This window comes from Cygnus olor, chromosome 27 (genome assembly GCF_009769625.2).
Source record: "Cygnus olor isolate bCygOlo1 chromosome 27, bCygOlo1.pri.v2, whole genome shotgun sequence".
NCBI lineage: Eukaryota > Metazoa > Chordata > Aves > Anseriformes > Anatidae > Cygnus > Cygnus olor.
This window is the reverse complement of record NC_049195.1, coordinates 2,978,820-2,994,157: the sequence shown is the minus strand read 5'-3', so window position 1 is coordinate 2,994,157 and position 15,338 is coordinate 2,978,820. Positions and strand designations below refer to the sequence as shown.

General features: G+C 40.5%; 1 protein-coding gene across 2 annotated transcripts in view; it reads left to right on the top strand.

Moving 5' to 3' along the window:
• Positions 1-15,338, top strand: part of DOCK5 (dedicator of cytokinesis 5) — a 110,504-nt gene that overhangs the window by 83,126 nt on the left and 12,040 nt on the right. For both annotated transcript variants that reach the window (XM_040538166.1, XM_040538167.1), the window contains 16 exons: positions 85-239; positions 1,806-1,891; positions 2,424-2,580; positions 3,155-3,195; positions 3,308-3,398; positions 3,584-3,703; positions 4,485-4,574; positions 5,382-5,486; positions 7,038-7,179; positions 9,564-9,645; positions 9,843-9,927; positions 10,720-10,806; positions 11,258-11,434; positions 13,525-13,608; positions 14,427-14,564; positions 14,676-14,842. In XM_040538166.1, the coding sequence (XP_040394100.1) occupies positions 85-239; positions 1,806-1,891; positions 2,424-2,580; positions 3,155-3,195; positions 3,308-3,398; positions 3,584-3,703; positions 4,485-4,574; positions 5,382-5,486; positions 7,038-7,179; positions 9,564-9,645; positions 9,843-9,927; positions 10,720-10,806; positions 11,258-11,434; positions 13,525-13,608; positions 14,427-14,564; positions 14,676-14,842 (1,807 nt within the window). The remainder of the gene's footprint in view (positions 1-84; positions 240-1,805; positions 1,892-2,423; positions 2,581-3,154; positions 3,196-3,307; positions 3,399-3,583; positions 3,704-4,484; positions 4,575-5,381; positions 5,487-7,037; positions 7,180-9,563; positions 9,646-9,842; positions 9,928-10,719; positions 10,807-11,257; positions 11,435-13,524; positions 13,609-14,426; positions 14,565-14,675; positions 14,843-15,338) is intronic.

Below are 15,338 nucleotides of genomic sequence, written 5' to 3'. Positions count from 1 at the left end.
CTTGCAAATTTAGATATCCACTTACCACACAACTTCAAGCAGACATATTCCGTTAGGATGTATCTGACTTTGACTTTCTTCCAGGTCCCCACAAAATAAAATTTATTCCAGCAATGGTAGGCCCGATCCTGGAGGTAACCCTGGTCCCAGAGCCTGAGCTACGGAAAGCCACCATTCCCATCTTCTTTGATATGATGCAGTGCGAGTTTAACTTCAGTGGGAACAGAAACTTCCACATGGTAAGGGAGCCTGGTATGTTCAGTGCAAATGTTCCAGTGTGCATTAGGCAAGATGGAGAACAGAATATTTGAACAAAAAGACAACACCATAAAATAAAACTTAAAAAATGCACAAAACATTGAGCCAAACGCTTTGGGAAGTAGTCTTTTAAGTGGTTTGTTAGAGACATTAATCCTTGGTTATGTCCCTGATTGCACCTTTGTATAACTATTAATTAATGAACCCCTCTGTTTTCATATCTTTCTGCATTTGCAGATGTGAAGCAGTTTTGAGACTGTAACAGGGTACTGAACAGAATAGTGTCTATTTACCTTTATGATAACAAAATAAATTCTACCGAAGCACATCTTTGATTGTAATGTAAGTTACTGTAAAGAAAATTGCTGGACAGTCAGGTGTCTCACTTGAATTATTAATAGGACCATATAGTTGTTTGTGTTCTGCCTAATCCCTCAATTTCAAATCAGAGGACAGAGCAGAGAACAGAATCTCTGAGTTCCAGCCCTGTGCTAGTTTCTCTGGGAGTTAACTTTTATTACTACTGAGAAAGCACCAGACAGGAAGAAAGAAAAAGAGGGTTTTCTTTTGTTCTAAGGTTAACTTTTCTCTGCAGTTTCTAAGGACTTTTTCTTCCAGCTCTCCTCTGGGGATATCAGACATTAACATTTCAACTGGCAGGCAGAGGACACTCGAGTTGTGCTGTAGACAGTCTTCTCCCTGGAGGATGAGTAGGAGACATCCATCCAAGAGGCAGCCACCTTGGCATTTCAGACTGTTGTCAAATGTGATGTGTATTTCCCAAAGCTCCATCCTCGCACCAGCTTAGACCCCAACTTCAGTGTGTATATGGGATCTCTCTTCCCAAGGGGTCATCAGTCTTTGGTGTGGTTGGCCCCAGGGTCTCGGGTTCTTGGAATCACTAGAAAGAAACCGGATGTGTGGCATGGATTTTCCATGCCAGTGATATTTTTGTAATAGTTACAGTGTCCCTCATATTTTGGAACATGAATATTTATATCTTTGTGACTGAGTTATAGATAAAACTATGTACTTGACCTGTTTGCACATAACAGGGCGTATCTTCATGGCTGAACAGATAATCACAGAGGACTTGGTTCTTGTCACATGAGAAGTTGCTTTAATTAGCAGTCACAACCGTTTATGTTGGTCAGAGAGCTGAGACTGGCCCTTAACTGGTGGTAGTAATTCAGTTGCTGTAGGGTGAGTGAATGACCATTATCATCCATAAGCTGGCCATTAAAGGTGCTTCTCCATCCCAGCAAATCCAAACCAGTAATGGATGGGGGGAAAGGAGAAGCACTACCCCAGATCATCACCTTCCAAGGATTGTAGCATGAGAGAGGGAGGACTCATATTTCTTTGCTCTGTCCTTGTCATCTTGACATCTTACCACTTTTGTTATGGTCAGTAATGAAAGCATCCTCTAGGTTAGCTTGTAAAAAACAGCGTCTGATGGTGTAGCAGTTCAGAAATACCATCCACAAGCATTACTGATCACACTGTAGAGAGTCGCTGTGTATTTGACGTGGTTTTTGCCTTTTCAGTTTGAAAATGAGTTGATAACCAAGCTGGACCAGGAAGTTGAGGGTGGCAGAGGGGACGAACAGTACAAGATTTTGCTGGAGAAACTGTAAGTTTTGTAGTGAACACGGATGTTCTTCGTTTACAGCATAGTTGGCTATTTTTGTGATGCAAAGAAACCCTGATTTGGTGCTCCAGTGAATAGGGAGATAATGCAGCTGACAGTGATTTAATGCTATGAAGGAGCTCTGAGACTGGCAGATTGCCTTAAAATAATGCTTTTTTACTGGAGCAGCAACTTGCACAATTATCCTAACCTTGGGGATACAAGCCTAAAGACGTGCCGATATGGCAAGGGGCTTTTAAGTGGAAAAGCTTGGGAACAGCAGGATCAGAGCTAAACCCATCAGAGTCTTGTTTTAGTACCAAGAGTAGAGCTGAGGCTTTTGATTGCCAAGGCAAGCTTTGACCTGTCTGATGTGGATATCTGAGGTCTGTGGATGTGCTGTGCTGTCTTGCACTGAGAGTGTCTGTTAAGGGAGTGTGTTTGACTCTCTTAGCTGAGTGGGTAATCACACTGAATTTCTACTTATTAGCACTCAGAGCTTATTCCCTTACACCTCTTTGGATTTTGTTTACAGCCTCCTGGAGCACTGTCGGAAGCATAAATACCTGTCTGCTTCTGGAGAAGTGTTTGCTTTGCTGGTCAGCAGCTTGCTAGAGAACCTGTTGGACTACAGAACAATCATGCACGATGAAAGCAAGGAGAACCGCATGAGCTGCACTGTCAACGTGCTGGTATGGGACAGGCTGGAGATGTGCTTCTTTTCTGACCTCACTTTTGCGATGTGGACCTGTGGTGGGTCAGGTGCCCCAGAATAAATAAGAAGCCACTAAAGATTTTTTTTGTCGGTTTTTAAGTAACTCTTTATGCTCTTACTGGTTAATGATGGGTCCAAATCAGGTTACCAGCTATTGACAGCTAAAAACATAAAGGTATATACGCCAAAATCAATTCATGTGGCTGATCCTTGCCTATACGGTAACCTGAGGTCCCAAATTACAGGCAGGAAAGATGGCTAGCTGATAGTTTGGGAAGGGTGGGCTTAAGTCCCTGTTCCACTGCGAAGAGTAGCTGTAACTTTGGACAAGTTGCTTTCTGTCTTTCCCTTAACCCTTTTCTAGGGGTGATGGTAGCCCCATCTTACGTCAAAAGGATGGTTTTAGGCCTCTGTGCACGACTAAGTGGCCAAAGTGGTAGCAAACGTCTTTGAAATATCCGAGGCTGATCCTTAAGTTACTTGTCTAGCATTGATTATGCAAACCCATGCTGGCTTACATCAGTTTGACTATTTTTTTCTACTTTTGGCAGAATTTTTATAAGGAGAAGAAACGAGAGGACATTTATATCAGGTAGGCTGTCTCCTTCCATAGACTTGTGTAGAAGCCTTTATTTCCCTTGCTGTTGTGTACACTGGTGGAGGAGTCCATCGCATAAAGTAACAATGACTTTTCATTTATTTAGATATCTATATAAACTCCGGGACCTGCACACAGACTGTGAGAACTTCACAGAGGCAGCATACACTCTTCTCCTTCACGCAGAGCTGCTCCAGGTAATACACTAAAGGCAGTTTCAGTTTTCATTCTCAGAGTGTGGGCTATAAATTAAATGTAATCAGAGTCTTTAACTGAAATGTAAACTTTCATCCATGCAGAAGGTTAGTCTATCCACTGTAAGGATTTCTTTATCTGTGGATGTTCTAGTTCTTTCAATTTTGCTTGTTTTCCTCCGTGCTAGTGGTCTGAGAAGCCATGCGTGCCTCATCTGCTGCAGAGGGACAGCTACTACGTCTACTCGCAACAGGAACTCAAGGAAAAGCTCTACCAAGAAATTATCTCCTTCTTCGACAGGGGCAAAGTGAGTGTCCCTGTGATGTTCTTACTGTTCACGGGTAAATACTTAACTGGTGGCTGTAGCTAGCAGAGGTTGGTTTTAAAGAGAAAAAGAGATGTAGTTCCATAACAGGCCTTGATGCTTGAGGCCTGGCTTTTTAACAAAGACAAGAGTACTAGTATGAGCAGGGCATCCATTTGTCTTGGAGATGTTTGAATCCTTCAATTTCCTTGTACAGAGATTCTGTAAAAATAACCCTGCTCAAGATACTAGCTAGGTGAGAAACTGCAGTGTTTTTGTTCTTTTCCTGGTTAATGGGTTTTGTTAGAGTTCTTCTTGCATGGCAATAAATAGAGCTTGTCTGGCTGATACAGAACTTGTGTCAATTGCACTCGGGATAGATGGTTCTAAGAAGGCTAAATGAGACAAACCCAAGGAAGCCTGATGAAGGGGATTATTTATTGGTGTAGAAGGAGACCACATGAACTTACGTGCTTTGCTGTTTATAGGCATGTCCTTCCACTTCTTCATGCCTCAGTTTTCCCTATCAGGAGTAACAATAGTAACTTTGCATTGTAAATCACTCTCAGATCTACAAATGAAAAAATACTGTGTGACTGTGATTACTGCAAAAAAAATATACAGCATGGAGTCTAACAAGAAGTTGGCAGTACATTTAAGTGCTGCCTGAACTGAAATCAGATGAGTTCTTTGTATTACCTACCTGTGGTAATGAGTGCTTTTAACGGAGTCTTTTGTTTTGTGCTCTTCTTCCCCCACCTGCCTCCCTTCATCCTTCATGGAGATGTGGGAAAAAGCCATTCAGCTAAGCAAAGAGTTGGCTGACATGTATGAAAACAAGGTCTTTGATTATGAGGGACTTGGTAATCTCCTAGTAAGTGTTTTTTTTTTTCTTCTCAATTTTCAGCATGCTGTTGACTGCTTAAATTAATATCTTTAAGCACGATAAGCCCAAATTACATTTATGTTAAAAACAAACAAGCTAACATAGCCTCCATGGTTTTGTAAAGGTTAATACTAGAAGAATGTTTCCATAACTTTTTTGTTTTTAAAAGTGTGTGGTTTTGACCTTGTAATCCATATGACAATATTGTGTGAAGATGTTTAGCATTGTTAGTGTTAATCAAACAAGCTAACATTTGCATAGTATATTACCAGGCTCCATAAATTTCATCACCTTGTTATTCCATGGTAAAATTACTGTGCATGAACACAGAACTATAGAATGGGCTTGGTTCTGAATGACTTTTTTTTTTCACAGCTCAAAGATGTAACCAGATGGTCTTTATGTTCTTTCATATGAGAATCATCTGCCCAGTTTTATTTCTGCCAGTTCTCTGACATTTGTCACCATTTGCGTCTGCTTTGCTTCAGAGTATGTTTACTTTTAATCTGTGTTGCAATAGTTAAGGATTTCAAGTATCCTCCTGGAATCCCAAAAAATGGGACATTGTTCTCATGTCGGCAAACGAGGAAATGAAGTTGATTCTGGACTAGACAAACCAAATATTTAACCAAGTAAATGGATAAATAAGAGATACTGTATCAAAAAAAATAATAATAGTATTCTGGAGGGGAGAAGTAATAGATCAGGAATGGTCACTGGGAATGTGAGCTGCAGTCTGGCAGTGTCCTTTAGCACTGAAAAGTGAAAATGCTAGTGACTTTTGTTCTTTTTCAGAAAAAACGAGCTACTTTTTATGAAAATATCATGAAGGCAATGAGACCTCAACCAGAGTACTTTGCAGTTGGATACTATGGTCAGGGTTTCCCCTCTTTCCTCCGGGTAAGAATTCTTCAGTACTCAAGATCTGGAGTGGTGGGTACCCTAAAAGCCTGAACTCTCAGAGCCTCCAAGAAAATTCAGATGCTACTTTTTCATTTGAATGCTACCGAGACATATAAATCCCTTAGCTATTGCAAAAAGCTCAGCATAGAAAAAAGATGAGTAAGAGGTGATTTTTTTTGTATTCCCAGCTTTCGTAAAGTTAGTGTGGTGCAAGTGGGTTTGTTAGATGATTATGTTCTCATATGGACTTAAAACAGAATCTACCTTTAGTATTAGTGCTCTATAAACGTCTTCAGAAATATGATTTCCAAGCAAAATACATTGTTGTTGTAATGATGATTTGTTAGGAAATGTTTAGCTTGTAAAGAGCTTATCCCATCTCTTTTCAGTCTGAACCTAATTTTCAGGACATGGATCGTTGCAATGCTAAAGCACATTAGTGAGAGTCTGGTCCCACACAGAAGAATTAAAATGCAAAGATGCTTCCTGTTTGAGATTGCTGCTAAGCACTGCTGGATCTGTGCTAGCTGTAATACGAGAACCTAGCCAAAGTGAGTCAGATGGGCAGGGTGCAGCATAGTAGAAAATATTCCCAACTATTATTTAAAATCAAGAAACATTTACATTTTCAGACTGGAGTTGTTTGAAGCTTCTGTCCTTAAACCAAAGCCAAGTTTAATAAAAAGGAAAAATGTCAGCTTAGAACTGTGGAACTGGATGGCATAGAAAGCTTTCTCCACTAGGTCATGTTTTTGAATCCAGTCCTTCCAGAAACCACCACTGCTTGGTGGCCAGCATGAAAAAATCGGCTGTTGTCTACTTTTTAAGTCTTTAGTACAAAACTGTCATGGCTGGTTATTTTGTTAGGGGTAGCTGAAGAGGGCTGGGGTAAAACTCATGCTTTTGCAGAGTCCTACCCTTTAAAATCCATTGCTGCATCTTTGCTGTCTGTTTAGGACGCCCCAAAGCTGTCTTTCTGTCTGATGACAAACCTGCAGCATGACTGCAGGAGGCATGGAGGAAAATGTGCACACCACAAAACACATGATTGCATGTGCCCAGACATCCCTGAACATGTCCCTGTCGGCTGTCAGTGGGGCAGTCTGTGTCCATCAGTCAAGCACACTGATGAAACCTGATGGCTAAATAAAACAAACCCAGGGTGATAACACGAGCAGTGCATGCTGACCTGTTGTGGCAGTGGCTTACCAACAGCACGTGTATCCAGTATACGTGCTGGATAAGTATACAACAGCTCACAGCAAGAGGGATAAATCAAAATTGCTAGAAGCATGAGCATGTCAGTAACACTTGTATGTGAAACAATAACTTTCTAGGCAGCTGTGAGGATGCTGTTGCAGTGCCTTGCCACTGTGAGTTGCTGTGTTGTCACTCCAGCCTGTGTTTCTTCTCCCACGTGTTCTGCCTGTCAGGCTAGGAGACAACCCTTTGTGTAAACCAGACCTCTGAGACTAGTCTGTGTACATTGGAAAAGCTCTTTCTCCTTGCTTTTATTGCTAATTCTCCTTTTTCTTCTGCTACCCACAGAACAAAATTTTTATCTACCGTGGCAAGGAGTATGAACGAAGGGAAGACTTCAACCTGAAGCTACTGACCCAGTTCCCTAGTGCTGAGAAGATGACCAGCACTGCCCCTCCAGGAGAGGAGATCAAGTCTTCTCCTAAACAGTGTATCTTTTGGTTCTAAAAGGTTTTGGCACACTGAAGATCTGTCTCCTTCCTATAATGACAGAATTAGGAAATAACAGATTAATAAGCAAGGAACTTAATGTTCCAGGAGAATTTCAAAGTGGACACTGTGCATGAAATAAGACTATCCAGAACCATAATGGTGAAGTTAAATGTATTGAAAAAGAGAGAGAACTTGATGTTGTAAGAGTTAAATGAGTTGCTGCTAGGATGAAACCTTAGTGGGTTGCAGGTCAGATTTTTTTTTGTACCTTGCTCTCAAGCAGGTGGTGCTAACTGCTGTGCTGTGCACGTGATCCGGTCTGGTATTTCCAGGTGAACGAGGTAAAACACAGGCAGTGAAGGTGGGAGGAGGTATGCTGTCTCCTTGCTTGCAGTTAACTAGCATTTATGAAATGCCTGCTTTTTTTTCCCCCTTATAAATCACATTGGAAGAGGTGTGAAATGATTATGTATGTTGACAAAAGCTGTTGGGTGAACAGCCTTCTTTTTTTTTCTCATCTTTGTCCTGGTAGAACTCCATACTGTGTGACAGCACACCACTGGGCTTAAGATCTTTTTCTTAATCATGAGCACAACCAAGTGCAATCAAGTGAAGATGCTTCAGATACTTATTTGTGACTTCCAGTCAATATCAGTGCTCCTGGAAGATGTACGTTAGTAAACACCAAGTTTACTAGGCTCCTGGCCTGTGTTATACAGGCTAGGCTAGAGAATCTGGTGGTCTATTTTGGCCTTAAAAGTCCATGTACAAAGGCGCAACTCAAGCAGTGATACCAGATGCTTCCCTTGCAATAAGCCTGCCAAGCGCTAAATCCACATAGGAAATTAAAATTCATTCAAGACCAAACTTGGTATCAAAAAATGCCTCCTCTGTTGCTGCTTTGTTTCAGCTACTTCCTTTGCATCTGTTTGTGTTTGTTTTAATGTTTTTGGCTCAAGATGAACCTGAACTGCAAAATTTGGATCCAGATCTGAACTCTTCCAAAAGTTTGGGGGTGTTTGGTTCCGGGTCTTTGGCATAGCCCCATTATAAAGGGGAGCAGCTGCATAGCTTGGATTTGGTACAGGTCCTTCTCGGACTCATACAAACACCTTCTGAAAAGATGAGAAGTTTGAGTGCCCAAGTCACTGTTGTATTAGGCAGGGGTTGGTGGTTCTGTAGTTTGTTTTAATTTCATGCTTTTTTTTTTTTTCCTGAAAACCTCCTTTGTGTTGGGTTCTTTTGACTTTTGCTTGGAACCAGTTCCCTTGCTCTTGCATGATATAATGCCTTGTGCTTCCTTTGGTTGTTTCATAATAGTGTACTGCAGATACTAATTAATCTGTTCACCATTTCGCGGAATGCCTGCATTATAAACCGTCCAGTCTAGCACCAGTTCTGAGCTGGAAGCTATATAGAATGCTTAGCATGGCACAAAGCCCAAGCTAATAAGATCTCCTGAGAGAAGGAGTGTATTAGCTTGGGCTCAGTGCTTGATCTGCTCTAGCAATGAGGTTTTGGGTTCAGACTTGGCAGGTATCCAGCTGGCTCTTCGATGCGGGCAGAATGACCTTGCCTTTGCTACATAGGATTTTGAAAGAAATAGCCATAGTGAAATCAAGGATATATGGGGTACCCTGCCCACCAGTAAACCTTCACCACTTCAGAGTAAAATTGGCAGGTGATTCACAGAGATAATCTATTCATGTGAGTCAAACTGTTTATGCTTTGCTTTGCTTTTCCATACAGATTTTTACTTAAATACCGCCTTCAATACAGTCCTTAAAATGGAATAAAAAGGAACAACGTAGTATCTCCAAGAACAACAGCTTACAGTTACTGTTTTTTCTTGAATTTCTTCTAAGGTTCACAGGTGCAAAAGATGAAGATGGTATAGATGTTCACTGGTAAAAATAGCCTACATTTTTCAGCTAACTTTATTGATCTAAAAATTCAGGGGGCAATTTCATTGCACTAGGAGAATCTGGCAAATAAGCAGGCAGAGAGAGGGGAAGAGAAGAGAGGAGATGGATGCACGCGTTACAGAACCTAGTACAGAGTTTTGTTTTCGTGTCCCTGAGGTAAAAATCTTTAACACCCAGTCTCCCATGCATTTCACCAGGGAGTTTGAGTAGTTGGAAGTATTCGTATAGGGCTTATCTTTTTGGGCTTTTAGTTCATGAGTAGCATACCAGTCACATCAAGCAATATAATGTCTGTGATTGTTGATGAACAACTAAGTATTTCTCTTCAAACATGACAAGAGCACAGGGAATTGTTGAGAAGTCTGACATATGATGAAAACAGGAAGGGAATTTCTTTCCCTCTTCGGTTTTCCCAGAAGAATTCACGGTTTTTCATCCTTAACTATAGCTGCCTCAGATGTGCAGTGCTTTATAGTGAAGCCTGTGATGAACCTGCCACCTAATTATAAAGACAAACCTGTTCCTGAACAGATCTTAAAGTAATTTGTTTTCCCTTTTCTCTCAACATTTCCTCTATATTTTTCTCAGCTAATGTAGTTATGAATTAGAGTGCCTATATGTCTCATGCAAATTTGTTTCCCAGTCCAGTTTAATGTTGGGAGGAAATAAAAGAACATCGATGTAATGAAGATAAGTCATTATCATTATACTCAACATTTTCTCTGTTTCTTTCTAGCTACTACAGAGCAAACGAGGTACAGCAGTTCACACACTCCCGACCATTCAGGAAAGGAGAAAAAGATCCAGAGAATGAATTTGCTGTGAGTCTTTTGCTTTTAATGCCAGCTGCCTTGGTTGTCTGTTCTGTGCAAAAACTGTTCTATGCATTTTTTTATTTTATTTTGCCAGTGGCATTTTGAACAGCACTGTCACAATTTTTCTTCCACCTGTGTCAGTGGAGTTTTCTTACGAAAATGTAGGAGGAGCAGAGGGCTACACTTCATATTGCAGTCTTTATGCAAAGATAATGTGATGTACTGAGGGGCTTCTTAGCTGAAGTTGTAATGTTCGAAGTCCTTGATGCAGGCATACGTAAATACTGTGCTGTCTAACCGCAACATCCTAGAGAGTGCAATCTGCTGCCTGCTAGATTGTGGGTGATGTAGCCATCCTTAAGGAGGCTTAATATCTGACTATGAAGGATCAGCTCAACTTTAGGCCAAATTTTAAGATTTGCAATGGAGAGTGAGCTTTGGGTGTAGTGTAATAGCATGTTTCCTTGCTGCCTGTAAGGCATACTGTTGCTCACATGCAGTGGTTGGACATACTGCATATAACTCTGGCTAAATACGCCATAATCATATCCCTAGAAGTGGTTTACATGAAGGACCACAGCCGCCTTCTGCTTATGTTGATACCACTTAAGTTGTAGTAGTGGTATTTGTTGCCAAAAACACTGGGTTCCATCCCAGTTAATGAAAGCGAAAGTCATTGTGCAAATCCTGCCAGCTAGTGCTGGAAGCCTGGTTCCATATTCTAGTGCAGAAGAGAATTGTATTGCAATACCAATATTTTCCTTACATCTTAGAATTTCTTTTTCCTTCTCTAACTAGACTATGTGGATAGAAAGGACAACCTACACAACAGCATACTCATTTCCAGGCATCCTCAAGTGGTTTGAAGTCAAGCAGGTTACAACGGTGAGTTTTGTATGTGAATTGCATTTCATCCTCTCTGATCTTTTGTGGAATAAAGAGTTTTGCAAGGTTTGGGACTAGCTGTTCCACCGTTGGATGTGGCACACCAATAATTTCTGCCTCAGATAAAAGCAAATGTGTGTCTGCTTTGATGTGCTTGTCTTTTTTTGTTCTGCAGGCAGCTGTACCACAGGCAGCCAAGTTCTATGTCGGCTGTGTAAAGCTTGGGAAGGTGGTTACTTCTTAACACTCCACTGAGTGGCTAATTGTTAAACTGTTGTTCCTTCAGGATAAGGTGTGAGGTCATTCTTGCATTCATCTCTGTGGAAATAGTTAGCACAGGTGGCCAGAAATCCTCTGCTGTAAACAGTCGAGCTGCCATTTGTATACAAGGAGTTCCTTCATATTCAGTGGAGGAGAATGAAGGTTTTCTCTTTTCTCTTCTTTCTCTCAGGAGGAGATCAGCCCTTTGGAGAATGCCATAGAAACGATGGAGCTAACCAACGAGAAAATCAGCAACATTGTCCAGCAGCACGTCTGGGACCGGAGTCTTCCAGTACATCCTCTCTCTATGCTCCTGAACGGGATCGTGGACCCAGCAGTCATGGGGGGATATACCAACTATGAAAAGGTGGGCTTCACATTTAGCTGTAGCTCAGTTTGACCTCCACAGTGTTGGAGGTCTGGATTGAAACATGGGAGATGGAAGTTCACTTTTCAGCTGTTAATCAGGCATATTGCAGTATATAGCTTTATCTGTGCCCATTCAGAGCTTAAAGAAGAAAAGAATTAAAGTGAGAGATTTCCGGTAGGCTGAAAGGTGGAAAAATTCCACATTTTTAGTGTTTAAGTGTTAAGTTTTAGTGGTGTGCCCTAACAGAGTTAAGGAGTGATCCATGCACCTCTTTTGGGTCTCATTTACAGTGGTGATAATAGCATGGCCCTACCTCATGGGGGCATTGTGAGGTGCTTAGTTAGCCCAGTGAACAGTGCAAGTATCAGAAATAGAAGCAAAATAGCTAACATTTCTCCACTGCATTAATATAGAATGGTAAGGCAAATGAAGATTTTACTTTCCAGCAAATAGTCTATCTTTGCAGTGTTGCAGAAAAGAGCATGTATTTCAGGGGAGGGGAAGAAAAAAAGGAATGTTTCAGTGTTTCCTATCCAGGTTTATTCAGTTGACACAGTGTGTGTTCTTTGTTTGTGATGTTTAACTTAAGCTGTTTATTCCCAGTATCTTAATTATTCTTTCCCCGGCACAAATTGCATTGCTTATTTCCATAAACTGAATGGATGGTGTTAAAACATGTTTAATTCTTCTCAGATGTGTTGCAGTCACATGAAATGAAGTGAAAAAGTTAAATGGGAGAGGGCCTGATATATCTGGGGTATAACTCTTCTGATTCCAGAGGAGCTGCATACTTCGCCAGGGGTGAATTTGGCCCCAAATCCTCCCGTTTCATGAATTAAGGTTGACATAAAGTTTAGAATTACGAAAGTGGGAAAGCAGTTAAAACTAGGAAACACAATGTATCTGTAACCACATCTGGAAATACTCATTTCTGGTTCATATTTTCCTATTTCAACTAAAGATGAGTACAGAACATTTGGCTTTTGTGGGCGGCTAAAATCTTGAATTTTTTAATTGTTTCATTGTAGCCAAAAGCCAAAGTCTGCATTTTTAACATGGGCTTTCTTCTTGCAATAATTAAACACTTTAAAGAAAAATCCATTGGGACATACTCGGCAGTCCTTTCACAGGCTAACCTCCTCTTGACATCAGCCTTTTTCAGAATCATACCACTAGGCCTATAAACACTTGTACATACAGTCCAGTTAATGGAATGCAGGACTAAAATATATGCAGAGGCTGAAATAGATCAGAGACCACGTTTTAAAACAAAATGAAAAATTATTAGGGATTTTATCTAGGAAAAGAAAAATTAAATTCTTCTGACTGGGAATTGTGATACATTTCAATGCAATGTGCTGCAGCACATAATGTGAATTGGCACAATTTTAAGACTTAAGTCCAGGAAGGCGTACATGTGTTTGTTCAACTCTTAAACCAGTACCAGATTCTGTTGAGTTAAAGGTAAACACATAAGAAGCGTAGACTAAAGGTGCTTTGTTGAACCAAACTATGAGTCTAAATCTCAACACAGGTCTTATTTCTACTGAATTTTCGTAGCAAGCCCCATGTAAAAATGCTGTACCTAAGGACTTAATGGTAGATCTCAAGGAGATTGCAGGCAAGAGGAGGTCTGTTCACCTTCCAGAGGCTGAGGGTATTTGCACGTCATTGTGTACTGGAGGTCATTGGATGCTAAAGTGAGAAAAACCTCCTGAAGCGAGAGCTCCAGGACTGATTTTTCCACTCATGTTTGGGTGACAAATAATATAACCTTGATTATTCAAGTCAGTACTTTGAGAAGGGAGTTGGAATTGAAGAAAACCCTTCTGATGAAGTAACTGTTTATTAACATACCAGGTTTTCATTGAAAATATAATTTAAAAAATAGAAAAAAGTCATCTTCTTCCCTTTTCTGGGTGAATAATTAAAATTCTTTGTCCTTTGGCTTTGTATCAGGTTGATATTAAAGACAATTTTGCTATGAGAAGTAATGGCAGTGAATTGCTTTTAAAGTACAGGGATCTTCACCTTAGAGCTAGCTGTGAAAGCATCGTGTCTATATCATTTTCTCTCTTCACTTTTAGGCCTTTTTCACAGAGAAGTATCTTCAAGAGCATCCTGAAGATCAAGATAAAATTGAGCTGCTTAAGCAATTAATTGCTCTACAGGTATCATATTGGGGAAGATGGGGATGTACTGTGTGTGAGTGCAGGTGTTTTTCCAGCATCGTTGTTTTGGAGAGAGAAAATGGAGATAAATACTATAAGAACAATCTGAATATGCATAGAATTTTATTTTGAGGAGAAATATCATATTCTAAATTTGTGGTCTAGAATGTTGCACATACAATACCATGTCCTGGTGTTGCTCTGAAATGTTATCGTGGAATATTTGCCAAAGCAGCATATATTTTTTTCCTCTCAGGAGTTTAACAAAATATCTGTTAACTTTTCATGAAAGCATCAGATCCAATGTTTTGTAAGTCTGACCATTGAAAGTTGTCTATTTTGATCTGCATAGCAATGAAAAATTGCTGTGTTTTTTTAAGAGAGCAAATTTCACGTTTGCGGATTGCATCCCTGCAGACCTGTTTTTACATATTTCTGTACAACAGAGCCCAGTTAAAACCACTTCACAATCACACAGCTCTGGTGGCTAAGTTGTGATACTTAATGTTTAACATCCCGTGTTTTCCAAAGCAGAATATGGAATCTGAGTATGGAAGAGGGAACCTTGGGTGTAGATGTGGACATATTTATTTGTAATACACACACACAACTCAAGTAGACAGTCAAGTTACTACAGTGTCATAAGTTAGGAGTCAGTAGCTGAGTAGGTTATGATTGCTTTTTTTCCTCTGCAAACTTAAAACACACTGATGCCAGTCCTGTGATTGTATCTGAGATATATAACATGCAGAGAAAATTGCTCCCTGGAGCAGGAGATATGGTTTGTCTTCATAGCTTTATTTTTTTCCTTCTTTCAGATGCCGTTGTTGGCAGAGGGGATCAGGATCCATGGCGAGAAGCTGACGGAACAGCTGAAGCCTCTACACGACAGACTGACAGCCTGTTTCAAAGAGCTGAAGAAGAAGGTGGAGAAGCAGTATGGTGTGATAACTTTGGTAAGCTTATCTTGTTGTCTGGTGTTTTGCCTTGAAGTAACACAAATCTCCCCTTCCAGCTTGTGAATGAGTTAGTGCTAAGTGATTTGTGACAAGTGTGTTTGTCTGCAGCCTCCCTCCCTCACTGAAAGGAAACCAAGCAGGTCAGGCTCTGTCGTGTTGCCCTATATCATGTCTTCCACGCTGAGACGGCTTTCTGTCACATCCGTGGCCTCTTCTGTGGTCTCTACGTCCTCCACGTCGTCTGACAGCACTTCCTCCAGGCCAGGTTCAGACGGGTTAGTAATCAGCTCTTGCATGTGACTTACAAGAGTTAGGGATATACCTTTGCTAGAATGGGTTTATGTTATTTTCAAAAAAAAGAGACTTTTCTAATCTAATTAGTTACTCTTAAAAACAAAGATTCATTTTATAAACAATTATAATACCTACACCTTTATGGCTTTAAGTGGAGATTAATGTTACTCCAATTTTACAAATAAGGAGTTTGAAGAACAGGTAGGGATAATTTTGGGAACTGAACCTATGACTGTCTGTCTCTTGAGTCCCAGTTCTATATATGATGCTGAAGAGGAGCAGAAGCACCGTGTATTTCAGATGTACACTATTTCTGTTTCCCAGGAATCATAGAAAACAGAATTGTAAGATACTACAGTGTAACTTAGTTTGATGTGGTCTGCAGAGGTGTTACAGTCACATGGTACTCATTCCACCTGTTTGCAGCTGCATGTGTGTCAGTAAAAGGAGCTGCAATACATGGAAACACTTCCTGAT